General features: G+C 41.7%; 1 protein-coding gene across 8 annotated transcripts in view; it reads left to right on the top strand.

Moving 5' to 3' along the window:
- Positions 1-19,031, top strand: part of SH3YL1 (SH3 and SYLF domain containing 1) — a 45,815-nt gene that overhangs the window by 11,812 nt on the left and 14,972 nt on the right. For 3 of the 8 annotated variants that reach the window (XM_082358505.1, XM_082358504.1, XM_082358503.1), the window contains exons 2-8: positions 3,075-3,189; positions 6,157-6,270; positions 8,401-8,465; positions 14,058-14,170; positions 15,270-15,398; positions 17,445-17,613; positions 18,241-18,319. In XM_082358505.1, the coding sequence (XP_082214631.1) occupies positions 3,162-3,189; positions 6,157-6,270; positions 8,401-8,465; positions 14,058-14,170; positions 15,270-15,398; positions 17,445-17,613; positions 18,241-18,319 (697 nt within the window). In that variant the 5' untranslated portion in view covers positions 3,075-3,161. The remainder of the gene's footprint in view (positions 1-3,074; positions 3,190-6,156; positions 6,271-8,400; positions 8,466-14,057; positions 14,171-15,269; positions 15,399-17,444; positions 17,614-18,240; positions 18,320-19,031) is intronic. The other 5 variants (XM_082358500.1, XM_082358502.1, XM_082358501.1 and 2 more) reach the window with 4 other exon arrangements.

Below are 19,031 nucleotides of genomic sequence, written 5' to 3' on the forward strand. Positions count from 1 at the left end.
TTGTTTTCCTTTGAATGACCTAAAGTCCCAGAATAATTTATTAATCTACCATGTCATCTCTGTCATATATATATATATTTTTTTTTTTTTTAACATCTTTATTGGAGTATAATTGCTTTACAATGGTGTGTTAGTTCCTGCTTTATAACAAAGTGAATCAGTTATACATATACATATGTTCCCATATCTCTTCACTCTTGCGTCTCCCTCCCTCCTGTCATTTATTTTTAAATATATGAGTATATATATATATGAATATTCCTTTCTTGCTTTTGTCATGAAGGTAGCATTTTTAATTAAGTGCTGTGGATTATTCAATAAATTGTGTTGTATATTTTTAAAATATTGGGTTCTTACTTCATATCCTATACCAATGCAAGTTTGAGGAGGGTCAAGTATTTAGTGTAAAATAAAAGCTCTGGAAGAAAATTTAGAATAATACTTGTATAATTTTTTTCTTAAAGGCCTTTAGTCACAATAATAGAAAGATGATAATGGTAGAAAGCCCAGAGAGATATTGCCATATAAATAAAAACAAATACTGAAAAACTATACATAAAAGTATAAAAACAAGAAGCTGAGATACAAACTTGCGACATGATTAAAATTATAGACAAAAAGAGTATGGCGGGCTTCCCTGGTGGCGCAGTGGTTGAGAATCTGCCTGCCAATGCAGGGGACACGGGTTCGAGCCCTGGTCTGGGAAGATCCCACATGCCACGGAGCAACTGGGCCCATGAGCCACAATTACCGAGCCTGCGCGTCTGGAGCCTGTGCTCCGCAACAAGAGAGGCCGCGATGGTGAGAGGCCCGCGCACCGCGATGAAGAGTGGTCCCCACTTGCCGCAACTAGAGAAAGCCCTCGCACAGAAACGAAGACTCAACACAGTCATAAATAAATAAATAAAAGAACGTGAATTAAAAAAGAAAAAAAAAAAAATAGATACTTTCTCTGGGGCAAGTACTCTAGTAGATGCTCCAGATAGTCTTTTAAAAAAGAAAGAAAAAAAAAAAAAAAGAGTATGGCACCAGAAAAATAGGCAAAGAACATGAAGAGAAAATATGCAAAACAAGATGTAAACCAAGAAAATTCTCTAGTATTCAGATTAAATTCAAATAAAAACTTGTCATCCTTTCTGATGTAAAAGAGAATATGAATTTGATTTCATTTTTTAAAAAGTAGAAAAACCATCATAAGAAAATTGAAAAGACAAATGGCAAAGAGGAAATCAATGTTTGTAACTCATATTCTAGAAAAAAAGGTTAATTCCCTTAATGTACAAATCAATAAGGAACAGAGAAATACTCTCCATAAATGGACAAGAAATAAGAAAAGATTTGACAGAAATGGAAAGATGCTCAATATTACTCATCATAAAAAGCAAAAGTACACTGAGAGCTTCATGACAAAGAAACTGGTACTGGAATTGCCACTTGCCGTAAACAACCAGAAACGGGACAATATATGGGGCATCTGTTTTCATGTTGGACAACAGGCGAGTGGGTCTAGGATCCCAGAGGAGAGGGGAAATTGAGGCAGAGTCCACAATTGCCCGTGTTTCTGCCTGGAGTACTTTCCAAGCTGCAGCACAGGGAGGGAAGCCCACCGTGGCATGGGTTCCTTCTGAATGGGAGAGACACATTGAGTTTGGAGAGGCTGAGCAACTGGAGTTTACAGACCAGATTCCCAGAGGAGAGTGAATCAGAGATGGAAGGGGCTCAAGAAATCTGCAGAGGGACCCTTGAGTCCTTGGCTGAGTAGGAAGCATTGTGTGAAGGGGACGCTTTCAAGGCAGGGCCAAGAACGACTCTCAGGAAGCTGTGAGGCAAACAGTCCTCAGAGCTTATGCAGCGTTGGGAGCAGTAGTTCCAACCAGCCGAGTGGAGAGAGTGTCACACCCGAGGACGTTCAGGAGAGAGCCCAGAGTCACATGGTAACTGCAGGCCTGGCACCGAAGACTACACACTCCAAGCCGAACATAAAAGCAAGCCTTGGAACGAGTGAGCTGATCTGCAAGTGACTCCCGGGCGCCAGCACAAACGCAGCAGCGCTGTTTAGAGACGACGACAAGATCTAGATCCACGACGTGGCAGCGCCCACAGTTCTGGCAGCCACCAAAGTTCACTAGGATGGGCAGAAACAGTGAAACATAACCCATAACTAGGAGAAAAGTCAGTCAAGAAACAGACCCAGAAAGGGCAGAGATGACGCAATCATCAGACAAGGATATAAAAACACTTTTTAAAATATGCTCAAGGATTGAAAGAACAACAAAAACACAATGAGGATAGAAATGGAAAGAATGAAAAACAACCAATGGGACTTTCAGGGCTGAAAATACAATCTTTGAAATGAAAAATTCATCTGATGGTCGGAACAGCAGGATTTATATGGAAGCCTCTTGATTTCTTTGACTCTTCTGGTTCCTTGTCCTGTGATAAAGGAATGATCCATCCCACATACTTCAGCGCTGGAAAGATTATGTGAGCATTGCTAGGATGCATAAACCTTCCTCTGAGTTTATGAATACCCAACCAATGCTGAAAACATAGAATGCTATACAAATGCAAATGTCCATTAATGGAAGTAATCACTCAATTCCTGAGTCTACTAGAATTTCACTGATAAGGAAAATCTGTGCAGACAGGTCAAACATTTTCAACACAATAGTCAAATATATTAAATTTTATATTATCTGTTATAGACAGTAGTAAAATACATCTTTTGTTCATTCTTAACATTTTAATATTTTTTGTTAATATTGTGGTGAGTTAAGAATTACAGGGAAAAGATATATAATTGGGAGACTGGACCAGATTTTAAGATCCTTTAGAATTCCATGATTTTATAAGTTCTGAGATTTTGAGAGTTTAGGGTTTCCCAATCCCAGTGAATTTCATTTACTAGGAAAATAGAGATGAAATGATCAATAAATAAGGATTTTCAGTTTATTTCCTTTGGTAGGATACAATTTGATAATGCTTAATTTTGTATGAGAAAAGTGAAATTACAACAAATTTCTAACTTCTATTTAGTAGATCTCTTCATTAAAATCATTTTTTTAATCTTTCAGTGAATAACCCTATACCTTCCAATTTGAAATCTGAAGCAAAAAAGGCTGCTAAAATTCTAAGAGAATTCACAGAAATAACTTCCAGAAATGGACCTGATAAGATCATTCCTGGTAGGTAAATAAAATACATACTTGTCACTTCTACACCTGCTCTGTTTCTTAAATTACCTTCTCAACCCTTGACTTCACACAGGTCCTCAGAGCACCTTTCTCCTCTGAGCCCGTCTTCCCGGCTGGGGTCCTGGGTGGCCTACCTCTCCCACCCGCCTTGTAAGACTCCCTCTCCTCCTCGCCTTTGCAGGGCCCATGGCCCTAAGTACCCTGTGTCCTTTTCCACTTCCACTTTCCTCAAACTCACAGGTCCTTGTCCTCAATTTCTGAGGACTTTCGCAAACTCATCTTGCAAACTCACTAGCTAATCTCATAAATAAATTTTAATTTTGTGTTTTTTCTTTCTAGGTAAGATAGTTATACTTTATAGTGGTTTAAGAAGACTAATCAATGATTCCCAACACAGCTACACATCTGTATTCCCTGGGTCATTAAAGTGCAGTTCCTAAACTCCCCCCGCCGACCTGCTGAATCAGACCCTGGGAGCAGCGTGGCCAGGAGTGCAGACTTTATCACGTCTCTAATGTGATTCTCCTGTAGTCAGGCTGACCACACAAGACCTGGTCCAGAGGCAAGCTTTTGGGAACCACTGTCTGTTCATTACTACTACCAGTTATTTCTAAAAGGTGTTTCAGAGAATATCTGTCTGATGCAAAGACACTCATATGCAGACGAGCGTAGGCAGCTGCGGGCTAATTTCCCTCTTAGTGCATAACTCTCATCCTGCATTAGAGAAACCAGTTTAATTTCTTAAGCCAGATTTTCTGAAGTTATTTAACAGACCTTTAAGGGTTGTAAGAATTTCTAATTTGTTGTTGTTATAGTAATAATATTAAGTGCTGTTATTTTGGCCCAGCCACTCCTCCCATCTTAAGAAAACAGCACTTCATAGAGCCTTGCTACTCGAAGGCAGATGACCACATCTGGGCATCACCTGGGAGCTTGTTAGAAATGCAGGACCTCAGGCTCCTCTTCGGCCTGATGAATCAGAATCTGCATTTATCACAAGATCTCCAGTGAGTTACATGCACGTACAAGTTAGAGAAGCACTGTGTAACACTTGAAGAAAATTCAACCAGAAGAACTCGATTTTCTATAGCTCTATTCTGAAGCAGGAGGCAGAAGACATTTCTCAATATACAGCAGCATCTACATACGTGTCAGGCTAGATAAGCTGTGTTTCCTACCATAAAAACATTTGGGTACGGATTATTTCTCGTGGATTTTGTCCAGCAAAATTCTGCCTTGCCTTTATTCTGCTTCCAGTCAAAGGCCACCCGACGCCCTTTCACTGGGTGTAGCTCAGAAAAGGAAAACCCGTTTACACAGCAGCCTGAAGAAGAGCGAAGTCCCGCAGGGCTGCGGGCTGTGTGTCTGATGGAAGCCAGAGAGGCCGCAGCTGCCAGATGACCAAGCCTCATCTTTCCTTGGGATGAGGAGGGAGGGCCCATTACGCGTACATTAAAGCTAAGGAGGTGTACTATGTGATAGGAGATAAAATCTAAAAAATATTTTAAAACAAAATGCCCAGACCCTTAGCCTTTCTTAGGCTGTGAGTTCACAGTCCTCTGGTGTGAGGGGCTCTGAGACGTAAGTGAAACTCAATTTAGAGAGTAAATCTGCAATCAGTGCATCTACATTACAAATGAAGAGCTAATTGAACAATTATTTAGGGATTATTGGTATTTTAATGTCCCTGAATCTGGGTGGATAAGATATAAAAACACACCTGACATTTGAACTATGTTCATTTTAAAAATATACTTCTGTTATACCTAATGTTCCTGAATAGAGGCACTACTCACTGTAAAAGCACTGAGAATGGCATGTGAGGATATTCTGCCAACAAGTGTTGTATAAACAAACCTACCTGATGTATAATGAAGCTGTCAACATCATTACCATGTGTCACACCCTTTAGAACACGAACTAAGGCACACTTAGTTGATGACCATCGGAGAGAAGAGAGCCTTACTTCTAAGCCTTAAGTACCAAGAGCTCCAGGAATGGTGTGTGTGTTACCCTACTCGTGCTCTCGGTTGAATCGTCTCTGAGAGTCTGTTATTAATTTAAATTTTGAAATGGTGTGCATAAGTGTATTAGAAATTTAGTGTTTCCTAGGGACACCTACAAAGCCTTTTTTGTGTATGTGAGTACACTGTCTGGTTTGACTTCCTTGACAGCATATTTGACTAAAATGATGATAAATTAAACTACCGTAAAAGTAACATTGGGATCCAAGAATAATTTCCAATGTTTAGGCTTCCTTTGTTATTTGAAAGATGTACTATTATGTAAATAAATCCACAGACTAGTAAGGCACTGAGTTTAGTGGGTACCTATGTTAATAACCTTCCTTTTATGTAACGAACTTCCCTGAAATGTGAATAAACCAATATTTTGTAAATTGAATTATATTTTCAGTGCCCTGGTAGTTATGTGTTATTCGAATACTGATCAGATCACTTTATAAAGTCAAAAAACTTTTTAAAGTGGCAAAATCATTTAATTTTCCTGGTTTTGAATCCAGATTTTCATATTAATAGAAGCTGAACTCAACAATGTGGCTCTAAGTTCAGACCTTCTGCTGCACACTGCATGCCAGTCCCTTTTGAAGTTTCTCCTTAATACTGTGTAGATCTTAATTTCTTTGAAAATACTTTTATAACTTGTAAAATTGTAAATTATGTTGTAAATTAATTGAAATCTCCAAATTATTTGTCCTGCTACTAGATATCAGTACAGTCTCTTCCCAGTGTCTCATTTCTTGTGCCCGCTGCAGGATTCTGAGCACCCGCCCTGTCGGCTTAGGGCCACCAAAGGCCTCAGGCTCCTCTGTCCTGAGGCTGTTTCCTCGCAGTTCCCTGCGCTGCTGAGGCCACGGAGGCCCTGGTCCCGGGAAGCAAACCTGCACGCACGGGCCTGCTGAGCTGTCGCCTGCCGGGTGCTCACCTGTCTTCATCTTTTGCAGCACACGTCATTGCCAAAGCCAAGGGCCTGGCGGTCCTGTCTGCGATAAAAGCTGGGTTTCTGGTCACCGCGAGAGGGGGCAGTGGGATCGTGCTGGCGCGCCTTCCAGATGGAAGTAAGCTAGCATCCCTTCACTGGGAGGGGCAGAGAATCCTCGTCCCTTTTTTGTTCTGTTTCCACTGTGAACAGGTTTTGTAGGGAGAGAGACAGGTTTTCCGGTGCCGCCTGGACCACCTTCCTCGGGCCGCTCCCTCGGTTTTCTCTGTGGTCAACCAACCCACCCGTGAGACTCAGAATATCCGAAGATGGGGCCCCCGTCTTTACACACTTCATTGTCCTTCCATGGAGCGTATAGTAAACACTGACATTGTATTTCTGTTGTTAAATATGCATTCTTATTCCTCGGCTTCACCTTACACTTGCTTTCTTTTGTTTCATGGAAGCTTTTTTACCCCATTGTTCCTGTGCGGTATCTTAAAAATCGAAACATTTTAAAGAACATCCCCAGGGCAGAATCATATCAAGATCAGTATAATTTGGTTTTACTTTCTGAGGCGAAATCTAATACTTGATTTTTCAGACATGACATCAAAATATGTTTGCTTGAATCCCAAGAACCAACATACATAATATTTAAAATGTGTGTAGGTGTGTCATAACCAACTAAAAGGCTTTTATATGAATTTAACATTTGCTGTTCAGTTATATAATTGAGCACATTTTTCTGTTAATAGCTCTTTTTAGTGTAGATAATTTAATTTTATTTTGAGGGAGAACGTGGGCCATCCACTGACAGGAGAGACACCTGGCATTTGGGGGGTGCACGGCCCCAGAACTTGAGTCAGTGGGATTTGTTGTCCCCTGTGAGGCGTCCCCACAGCAAATGAGAGTTCGTTCGCCCCTGAGGTTGTGGTTCAGATTTCATAGCTCTGGGCTTGGCTACGGAACAAAAAATGACATCATTCTCTTCTTCTCAAGAAAAGAAGCATTACCCAAATTTTCATGGGCAGATTCCCAGCAGTACAACCAGACAAGTAGGCACACTCAAATCGAGTCCACCGTGAGATGGGCTCCGAGTCTGCAAGGAGCCCCCAGCCCTGCAGGCCCCAAATGGTCATGGACCGGTGACTGTCAGAAAAGGGGGAGGAGCCGTCGACACCTGGGGCTCCTATCAGAACCTCAGGTGGACCTTCCTACTGGGTTAGATACCTAAGTTTCTCTCTCCCATCTTCCCAAGTAGCTGCTGGTCGCTCTGCAGAGGGTAATATAAAAGCCACCCAGTGGGGCACAGCAAATCCCCAGACCCTGGCCAGGTGGGCAGTTTTTAAACAGGGCCAGTCCCTAACATAGGAAGTGGAAAATAACTTCGAGATTATGAGACATTAATTTCTGTAATCAAAACCCCTCTAAGCCCAGATAGATTAGTTCTGGGTATATTCAAGCACTAGCCTGTCATCTAGAATACATGATAGCAAGAAAAATTAGGCTTAGGGAGCTACTGAGCATTTTCAGAAAGTACTTCATCTAGACTATCCCACCCACCCCCCCCCAATTATTTTTTTCTAGACTTGTTTAACACAATTGTGTCTAGATCAGGAAAAATAGGCACACAATAATCCTGAAATGTACCATATCATGGCAAATGGAATTATTGTACTTAGTTTCCAAATGTAAGGATATGTATCTTGATAGAATTTTAATAATCTTGAATTTATAACCTATTTCTTGTGCTTCTACTAGACACAAAGGGTGTCAAAACAGTTTTTGCCCTCCAGAATTTACAATAGAAACAGTTTAGTATTATGTTACCCTTAGAAGTGATTATAATGAACTCTTTTGAATCCATTTGCTCTCTTATATCTATGATAAAATACTAACAAAAGACTAGAATTCCAGCTCAATTATTTTGTAAAACATTATGAATACTGATGGTTGAAATTATCAAATGCTATGTATATTTAATTGGTGAGAATTCAATAGTTTGGTATTATGCATGTTTGTAGGGAAAGATTAGAAAACATAGACTTGTGAGTCTGTGCGGCTCATAATGAATACCTAACACCTTTCAAACCTTTTTAACTTAAAAAATTATATATATTTATTAAAGAACATTTAAAAACATAGGCAAAAATGCCAAAATCTCCTTATTTTAAGAAGAAACACTATTAATTCACATTTTAGCATTTTTCCTCCCCATATTTATGTGCCAAGGAGTTTTAGAGTAATGTTTGTTTGTTTTTATTAGAATGGTCTGCACCTTCGGCCATCGGGATAGCTGGGCTTGGTGGAGGATTTGAACTAGGAATAGAGGTGAGTGGGTGATGTGTGTACGTACAATTGCCCTATTCTCTAAAAGCAACTGATACGTGAAAGTTGAGTGATCTCCTACTGTTCTTGTTTGACCACCTATGGAAATTGTTCCCTTTTATTTTCTTGAATCTCTACCTGAAGCTATATAATGTTTATCATTTTTCTCCTTTTCCTTCATTGAGGGTAGAGTTTCTTTCATTCACCATCTCATCTGCTTCCATCTTCAGCACATCAGTAGAACACATATTCTCAGATCTGACAAACTACAATTGGCAGTTTATGGCTTCTGATTGCAGAGTCATGGGTGCAAACAGCTCAATGCCATGTATCAACATTTGTGGCAAAATCCAGTCTGGTACCCCTAATGTTCAAACTACTTCCAATTTTTTAAGTAAAGATTGACTTTGTATTGTTTCATTTTACAACTTTGCTGCTAATGATTATGGTTTCTAGCCCATTTCTAATCAAATGGACTCGAAATCATACCAGCACACAGAGGTCACTCCCACAGGGAGCATCTGCATGATATCAGTCTTTCAGCTGCTGCTTTATTGCTAAGTGATTGGTAAATCAAATCTCCTAATATTCCCAAATCATTTTCTTCTCAAATTTCAGTCAGTTTCTTCCTGAACTATCCTTTTATGAATTTGCTCTGTTGCCATAGTTTTAAATGCCCTTGGCCTTATTAGGAGGAAGTATTTCCACTACTGATTTTCATTTTTATTTGACCTTTACTTGCTGCTGCATAAATCTGTGATATAAAAAGAGGAACATGTTTTAGTTTTGCTATCATGACTGCCTTTTGGTTGTATATTCAACCAAATCATAGCCTTCAGAAACATCGCACTCGTGTGGAAAGCGTATTTCAGCATCTGTTGTGCACCCCTGCTCACACCTCCTGGCACTGTACCCAGGTGTCCCTCATCACTGCCCTCTGACCCCAGGCTTTGGGGCTCCATCTCAAAGAGCATTTACTTATATTTGCCATTTGTGGAAACTTTGAATGCAACTTACCCTCGTGGCTGTATAGAAATTAACTCTGGAATTCCATTTAAATACTGTACATGGAAGGTAAGTGTTAACTTTTAAAAATATCCACTTCAAGTAGAGATTAGAAGACTGTCCTAGGAGTTTGTGCCTCTTGAACATGACCTGACTTTGCTTCCCTGAGTGTAGCCGTAAGGTTAGAGCTGTCAGTCACTTTTCAGTGCTAATGAGAGGCCGTGCTGGTTCCCCACGAAGCATCTCAGACCTGGCCAGAAACACGCAGTTACCTTCTGGGTGCAGCTCTGGCCCAGGATGAGCGAGGGAGCTTGGGGGTCAGCGGCCATGCGCCCGCGGAGCTCCCATGGCTGGATGCTCTTGTCGCCCCAGCTCCAGTTCCAGTGAAGTGCAGCAGGCCGTGACCGACGCAGGCAGGGGGACCCACGCCCTCGAGTCTGCAGCCCCCCAGGCTGCCTGGGCTCCTCTCTGGCGTTCTTCTTCCGCCGCCCGCTTGCTCCTAGCGGGATGGAGCGCTCGGCACATGCGCCAGTCTGGAGACTTTCTTGCCTGGCCCTTACCTAGATTTTGAGTCCTTCAAACCTGTGTCCTCAGACTGGCCAAGTATCAAGCACAAGTAGACACCCAAAATAAATCTGTTTCTTTAAAGCACTGTATCATCGGTTCAAACTATTAGATGTTTGTTGAATACTTTAATTATCTGCCATTCTGTTTTGGAATGGAATAATTAGCAATAATGGCTAACATTCACATAAAACTCTCACATGTACTCTCATGGAATCACTTCCGTGCCGTAGGCACGCTGAGTGGCCGTCGCTGCCGTCATTGTGTAGGTAACTGAGTTACGTGACGCCTCCAGCCGGAGGGTGACAGGCTGGCCATTCGGGGGGCCTCTGGCTTCCTGGCTGCTTGCGTGAGTCTCCTCGCTTCTAGTGCCCCGTCTGGTCCGAACTGTAACGTCCACCCGTGTGACACGCCGTGGATTTCAGGGCACGGATGAGGTAGGCAGGGCGCACGTGATTATTTTCAACGCACAGAGGTGCTAAGCAGCTTGCAGAGGTGGTGTGTGGTTGTCTCTAACTGGTTTCACTGGACACAGAGCCTGAGACGGGGCTCATGGTGCACGTGACTTACTGAGCAAATGTTCTGGGTGGGGGGGAAACTCTAAGGGGCTGAGGGAAGCAGGACAGAGAAGGGGAAGGGTCCAAGCAAGGCCATGGTTCCAGGTAAAGTCGCCCTGGTCTGATGACGGGAAGAGAAGGCAGGTCTTACGAGAGAGGCAAGGGGGCTGGCGTTTGGGGTCGGCTGCTCTCGCCACCTGGCAGCACGTGGGTGTGGCGTGTGGTGGCAGGGCTGGAGGAGACTGCAGCGCCCCCCACGGTGGGACCAGACCCCTCTCCTGAGCCCAGGACCCCCTGCGAGCTTCCGCCCCCGTGCTGCCTCCCCCAGGTGGTGACCCCTTCATTACACGTGGAAAGCGGACTTGACTATCAGGAAGTCTAGATTTAGCTCCGCTTTGGAATCTCGACCAGGTTAAGGTTCTGAAGGTATGTGAAGTTAGGGACGTGTCGTTTTTTGACAGAATCTGTTGGCCTTCAGGAGCTTGGGCATTAGTTAAATATAGATTATGGCACTGGTCCACTCATGAGAACTGCTGAGAATTCCCAAGGTTGTGTAACTCACACACACCCACCAAACACAACAACAACAAATGAAAGATTTAAAAGTCAGTGGAGTAAGGAAAGATAATGCTAAGACTTGGTTTAAACACCATTAATATTTTCTTTCCAGGACAATTATAGCAGAGCCCAAAGGTCTGAAAACCCTGATACCTTGGATTATCCAATTGTTCGTTGTTTACCAAAATCCAGAATCCACACTGGGCCATCAAGTCAGATCAACCTCGCTTTCACCCAAGATTGTACTGTGAGAAAAATGACTCCGCTTTTTCCAGGAGAATTTGGATGAACTCTTTTACTTTAATGATGAGGAAGGCATCTAGGCTTAAGTTGAGAGACTACTGTTAGAGATCAGAGTTCAGTTTCCAAGTCCCCTAAGATTGCTGTGCAAGGGGAGGATCTGTTGGTGTGAGGAGTGGAAGGCGATGGGAACCCCTCAGATGTGGGTTGGACGTTGAGGCTGATGACGCCACGTACCGAGAGTGTGAAAGCTTACTGCCCACACGATGAGGCTTTCTGGGGAGTGAGACAGACTCCCGAGCAGAATGGCTTGAGAGATGGGAAAGAAGACCCTTCTATGGAGGGTAGGGATGGGGCTGGGGGACGGTCTCACTAGAACCACCGGAGGGAGCCCTGGGCTTTCTCGCCAGGTTGTCTGGATTTGGGGCTTGAAAGCTATCGCTTCATAACAGGACCACAGCATCGGGGACTCGGTGGCTTGGGTTCTAGGTGGGTAAACACTTGAGAGGGAGATGGGGCAGTGCCGTGTTGGGGACAGGGTGTCAGGGGACGAGAAGCCCTCTGGTTCCTGAGAACATTTCCCCCCCCCCAGCTTTTCCTGCATGATAGTTGTATTTTTTAAAATTCTTTTTAAAGAATTGAGTTTAATTGTAAAACTCACATTTTATTTACAGTTAATTGTATCTTAATGCAAACTTATTAAGAAGCCTCTATCAAATTCTTAAATGTCTGTCTTAACTGTTTATGGCTCCATTGCTCCAGTTTTCTTTCAGGAAATCTGTTTTGCTTTTTATTCTAAGCTGTGGAAATAAATCAAGAGCCATTGGCCGTACTGCTGCTCTTCAAACTGTGGTGCTTTGGACCTGGTTCTCTGATTAGTCATGTCACAAAAGAACACAGGATTATCTTACTCTTATTTCAGGAGAACTGAATTGAGACTAGACATAAAGTTAAAGGATTAATTTATTTTCTTTATTGACTCATATAGTTGTGCCTTACTTAACTATCCTAAGACGTACCAAGTAGAAGGAGACATAACAACTAGAGTATCCACAAGGTCATGGCTAGAGACTTATACTATCTGAGTGTGTATACTCTAAGCATTACGCAAAGTAATTTCATATATGTTATCTTAAAAAGTATATAAGATTTGGTTATATAATCTGGCAAAATTGCTTAGCTTTGCATGAGAAACGCTAAATAATTCTGTATCATTCAACACTATGATCCTCAGAAATTGTCCATGTATAAAATGGAATTAACAGTTGACATGAGTCACAGTGATATGTCTGGCATGCATCAATTAGCTGGCGTGTTTGGTCTGTCCTACGGAACTTGAGTGTGTTTTTTCATGAAGGAATTCAAATTAAACTGTATCAGGAATTCCACTAGGCCCTTCCAAGTGCAATCACGTTTGGTAATAATCGGATTCTTCTGTCAGCTGAAAACAAAGATTCAAAACATTTAAAGAACGATATAAATGAAGTCATCTTTTAAACATCTGCTTGGCCTTTGCATATTTTATTGAGATGTGGTAAATATGCCAGGGTTTACAAATGATTTCAACTCATCTTTCAAACAACCCTAGATTTGTGTATATGCATACATACATGTATATACATATACCTATACGATTATATATACTTATAAATGATTACTATTATACCCATTTTACAGAGGAGATTGGGGCTTTGAGCCGCTCAATCATTTGCCCCAGGTCATGCAATATGCCAGGGGCAGCAGTGGAATTAACACCCAAATGGTTTCCATTCTGAGCCCAGATTCCCAGCGCCAGGCCCTCAGGCCTTCTGTTCTCCGGCACTTGACACACGTGCTTGACCTCCCCGTGGTTCAGGGAGCAGGTCCTGCCCTGGCCTTTAACCATGAAAAGGCCAAATGGAGCCAAAATGCCCCAGATGGCCCGGTACTGCAAAGAGGAGCTGGGCTTGAAAGTCTGGCCTCCCCAGCCGGCGCCTCTCCCCTGGGCTCGTGGGGTGAGGGGCCGTGGCCTGGGCACCCTGCCCGGCCTCACCGGGGGTCCCGCCCCAGCGGAGGCGAGTCTGAAGAACACGCCTTGTCCCCAGCGACCCGCCCAGAGCGTGGAGACTCGCTCCAGCTTTGCTTTTACTTGGAGGGTTAACCCTGGTAATAGGCATAACTGCTGGTTAACTAATCTTCCTCCTGGTGTGCTGCACTTTTGGGGCGGCTCCTGCTTGGGGGTCGCTTGACCTGCAGGGGCGCTGGTGGGCACTAGACTCGGGCCCCCGGACCTTCCGACCTGCTCCTCGTTCTCGTTCTCCGGCTTGGCTTTGGTGAAGTGTTTAGTTTGAGGAAGCCTTTTGACCTTTCCCACCTACCTGTGTGTGACCTGTTCAGGTGTCACTAGGACACGTCACTCAGCCTCACTAACCCGTGAGGCTGCTGAGAAGAAATCGATGCCCGGAGACCTCCCACCACGTGCTCGATGCACAGTGGCGGCCCGGAGGCCTGCGCGCCGATTGCCTGCGGGAAGGTTAGCTGCTTGCACCCTCAGCTCAAAATACAGCACCACTCTGCTTTCATACGCTCTTTCTTGCTACATTACATATCGTATGTTGAGTTTTAGTAAACATATATTTTAAATGATATTTAGGCATGATTATTTTAAAATAAATGGCTGTCTACATTTCAGGTATCGGATTTGGTAATAATTTTGAATTATGACAGAGCAGTAGAAGCTTTTGCAAAAGGTGGTAACCTAACACTTGGAGGGAATTTGACTGTGGCAGTTGGGCCCTTGGGAAGGTGAGTACTCTGAAATCCCTTTTGAACAGCTCTTGGATAGTAAAGGCTTTAAAACTATATTGTTTTTCATTAAGAGAAACGAATTAAAATGACAGAAATTTATGATTTACACGTGTCCCAGAGGGTTTGAGGCTGCTTACAAATAATAAACAAAACACAGCCATTGTGATAAAATGAGAAAATCTGAAACTAAAACACACAAAAAGAAATTAAATATTTCAGAAATGCAGGCTGTTGTATCTACCGGAATCAACATAAAATTTACCTTTAAGCTTTGAAGGAGCCAGGTCGAGTCAATTTTAATTAACTGAGAAAGGGCAGCGTTGATCAGGGAAAAAAAGGGGTTTTTTTTTCAAACTAAATTGTGAAAAATTGAAATGGAAGTGTTCTCCTTGAGTGATGTTTACAATACTTAAAGTGTATTTTCCTTCTCTATTAATCAATAACTATTCTTGAGTTAATTGAGCAATTAAATATTTTAAACCCAGACTGTTTATAGAAGTTACTCAGTAAAATCATTTAAAAAGGTTTCTAAGTTCCATGAAAATACTCACTGCAGAAAGAACCACAGTCTTTTACTCTTGAGGTGTGTTTCCGTTTTAGGGAAGGAAGACAATATGGGAAAATATCAGCTGTGCGTGTGTTCTCCACGTGCATCACACTGTTCTACAGCCGTCTTACCTTCTATGTACTTGCCACGAACTGTCCGTCCTCTAGACCACTGTGAACACACCTAGCTTAGGCCAGCAGGAAGTAAAATATGTGAAAATGATTGAAGTTGGGGATGGGGTTGGTGGTGGGATGAATTGGGAGATTGGGATTGACATATATATACTAATATGTATAAAATAGATAACTAATAAGAACCTGCTATATAAAAAATAAATAAATAAAATTAAATTAAAAAAAAAAAAGAAAGCCCTATGGACGTGACCTCATTAAATATTCAATAAACAATATTTCTTACCCCCCCCCAAAAAAAATGATTGAAGTAAGTGCAGAGCAAGATCCTTCTTTCGGGTTAGAAGTACAGTGCCAAACAGTCATCCTTAAGTGAAGGTGCTTACAGTTCTGTGATGCAAAGCCTTCCGTTTCGCAGGAATTTAGAAGGAGACGTCTCCCTAAGAAGCTCAGCTGCTGTCTTTACTTACTGCAAGTCAAGAGGCCTCTTCGCTGGCATATCTTTAGAAGGTAGCTGTTTGATTGAGAGGAAAGAAACTAACCGAAAGTAAGTGCAAGGCAAATAATTTTAATTGATTTGAAAAACGTGCGATGGGAAAATAATACTTTGTAGATTCATGTCGTTCTTAAGAGTGTACAGAGTACCTCTGTACAGGCAAGTGTTGTGTCGGCACCATTTTTCCAACAACATTTGCTCACTTTGTGTCTCTGCATCACATTTCGGTAATTCCTGCAATATTGCAAACTTTTTCATTATTACTACATTGGCTATGGTGATCTGTGATCAGTGACCTTTGATGTTACTATGGTTATTGTTTGGGGCACCAGAAACTGCACCCCTATAGGATGGAGAACTTAATCAGAAACTGTGTGTATATTCTGATGGCTCCTCAGACTGGCTGTTTCCACTCACCACCACCCCCTGCCCCCAAGTTTCTGTCCCTCTCCTCAGGCTTCCCTATTCCCTTAGACACAACAATATTGAAATTAATAACCCTACAAAGACCTCCAAGTGTTCAAGTGAAAAGAAGAGTTGCACGTCTTTTACTTTAAATCAAGAGCTAGAAATGACTGAGCTTAGTGAGGAAGGCATGTCAAAGCCAAGATGGGCCGAAAGCTAGGTCTCTTGTGCCAAACAGTTAGCCAAGCTGTGATTGCAAAGGAAAAGCTCTTGAAGGACATTACAAGTGCTCCTCCAGTGAACACACAAATGATAAGAAGGCGAAACAGCCTTACTACTGATACGGAGAACGTTTTAGTGGTTTGGACTGAAGATCAAACCAGCCACAACATTGCCTTCAGCCAAAGCCTCATCCAGAGCAAAGCCCTAATTCTTTTTAATTCTGTTCAGGCTGAGACAGCTGAGGAAGCTGCAGAAGAAAAGCGTGAAGCCAGCCGAGGTTGGTTCGTGAGGCTGAAGGGAAGCAGCCGTCTCCATAACGTCGAAGTGCAGGGTTCCTCATGAGAGGTTTCCTATTGTTTCCTATTAGGCTCAGCCTTTGTCTTTCTTCCATAAGATAGAGACCAATTTTGATTTAAAAAACACAAGATTTGGAAGTACCCTAACAGGCATCGAGGAGCTTCCACTTTAAACTGGCATCTGGCTGATTTTTCCCAAAACTGCTCTTCTGTATTTCCACTAAAATATGTCTAATTGCCCAGAAAAAGATAAAAAGCTAAGACTGAGAGGACTAATTTTAGAACCTGGCAGGAATCCCACTAATAGTGACCCTGACAGGGCTGCCCCAGCTGGTGGTGGACACACGTCTGCCGCTTACAGCAGACTTGAGAGAAGTTGGGTACCAAGTCTGCGGTGCCCGTTTACCAAGAATCCCAGAGCACACGCAGAAACGTTCAGTGCAGACCTCAACAACCAGAAGATAGGAGGAATGGGGGGAAAGTAAGGTTCGCAGAACTCTCCATCTTGTAAAGTCAAGAGAAATGTTTTTACTTCTGGTTTTATAAATTTGAGAAATTTAAGTTAAGAATGCTTTTAGAAATTTGTGATTCTAGGCCTTTGGAAGATTTTCCAACTAAAGTTCACCTAAATCCTGGATAAACTAAAACACGTATACTTCTTAATCAGTTGCAGGGCTTCTAAACGTGTCAGGCAAATCCTTACATAATTTTGATACAAATAAACATTTTAAGGAAACTATATGTTCGCACCATTTTTATAAGAAACTTAAAAAGTAAAAACCTATAAAGATGTATACGTATGTGATTGTAATTATATGTGTATAAGTGTTTATATGAATATTTATGTGTTTATTATATGCATTTGTATATAAATGTTCTATATATGTTTTTATGTATAAGTGTTTGTATGTATATATGATGTGCTTTTATATTATTGGGAAAAGGATATAAATATCAGACCATTTATGGTGATTGCCTCTAGAGGTGAGCTTGGAGAGGTGAATTTAGAGGCTTTAACATGGGTTATGGCTTGTAGTTAGTGTTTGAAAAGTAGTATATATGAAGTGCTATATGTGAGTAAATCATACACACATACACAGGCGTGTGTCCTACATTTAACTCTAGAAAAGATCTCTGTCTGCAAAAGAAATGTTCTTAATATATTTCTTATTAGATTTTATTGTCAAGACATTCGAGCTTATGACATTTTATTTGGAGATATACCACGGCCTGCTGAAGCAGAAGATCTTTATGAAATTCTTGATTCTTTTACTGAAAAGTATGAAAATGACGGACAACGAATCAATGCAAGAAAAGCAGCACGGGAGCAGAAGAAGGTTTCTGTAATGCTTGGTTTTTATATTTTTCTTAGTAGCCACAGAAAATGTCTTTATATAGAACATTCTATCCTTGATACCAGGTTTCTAATAACCTACTACGCTTCCCTTGTCATTTCATTAACATAAAGTTCTTGTGAAAATGTCATAAAACCTTGACAGTCATCTATGCAAATTTCAGGAAGAAACATGGTTTTCCATGATTGCATTTCTGCAAGGATAGAACTTTATAATATTAATTAATAATACTAATAACTGCCACTAGCCCGGGGCCTTGACGTGCAGAGGGTTTTGTGCGCCTCGTTCTTCGAGTTCCGCACCTTTCGGAGCCGCGTGGCCCTTTCCATCCGGGTCCATCGCTCAGCGCCTCGCTTTGCTCCGCCTGCGCGGTGTCAGAGGTGCCGGGATGAGGGAAGCTTCCGGTTATAGAAGCGCGCCCCCTGCCGTCACCCGCATGTTGTCCAGTTCAACCAGATGTGGCCCAGAGCAGTACATGTGCTCTGTTAACGAGTGCACAGGATAACGTTTGCGTGTACACCCACTGGGGGGAGCGGGGGGAAAGCCTTATGTGGTCCTAAGTAAAAACAGAGTTTTAAAATCACGTGCATTTTTTGTTGTTGTTGTTCCTCCCAGGCTAAAGAATTGCCTTCAAAACCATTGTCAAGACCACAGCAATCGTCTGCACAAGTACAGCTGAATTCTGGCTCTCAAAGTAAATATTTGTGTTGCAATTCAAATATATTTATAATTAAGTAATCGTGAAATATTATTAAGAAATCAAGCTACATTTAATGATAGATCTAAAGTCATTACTTTGCATCAAATAGAAGAACTAATGAGTATTAAAGAGAGAAAAACAAATGCTCGGCCTCTTCTAAACATACAAGGCAAATTCTCATTCCTGTAATTTGTGAAAACGTCTATTCTCATTCAGAAAATGCTTTTTCCAATTGACAAAGTGATTTATCTTTAAAGTTTTTCTTTTTTTGTCATTTCTTCCAAAGACTATTATCCTGCTAATTTGAAATGGAAACAAAATAAGCCTATTTTTCTCATATACACATAGATTTATATTTCTGAATATTAATTTGACCATACATTCTTGGGAGCTCAGGGTTTCATAAGGTGGTTTTAAAAATAGGATAAATTCGTAAAGCACCAGGTTTTTGGCCTTTACACCTCTTTCCATCACTCATTTTTATGACAGTCACTCTTGGAATTCTGCTTTTCATGTATAGAGGTTACCAGTAAATAGCAATATATTAAAGTAGGCAATGTTTCATGTAATAATTAACTGTTCTGCAAGTGGCTTTGGGCTGTGGCTTTTGAGAGCACAGTGATGAATCTAACTTATCTCCTGCCTTTAAGGAACTTTCCTTCTAGGAGCAGAGATATTACAGGTGGAAAAGTAACTGCAGTTACTG

This window comes from Balaenoptera borealis (genome assembly GCF_965194805.1).
Source record: "Balaenoptera borealis genome assembly, chromosome: 15".
In the NCBI taxonomy this organism is placed as follows: Eukaryota; Metazoa; Chordata; class Mammalia; order Artiodactyla; family Balaenopteridae; genus Balaenoptera; species Balaenoptera borealis.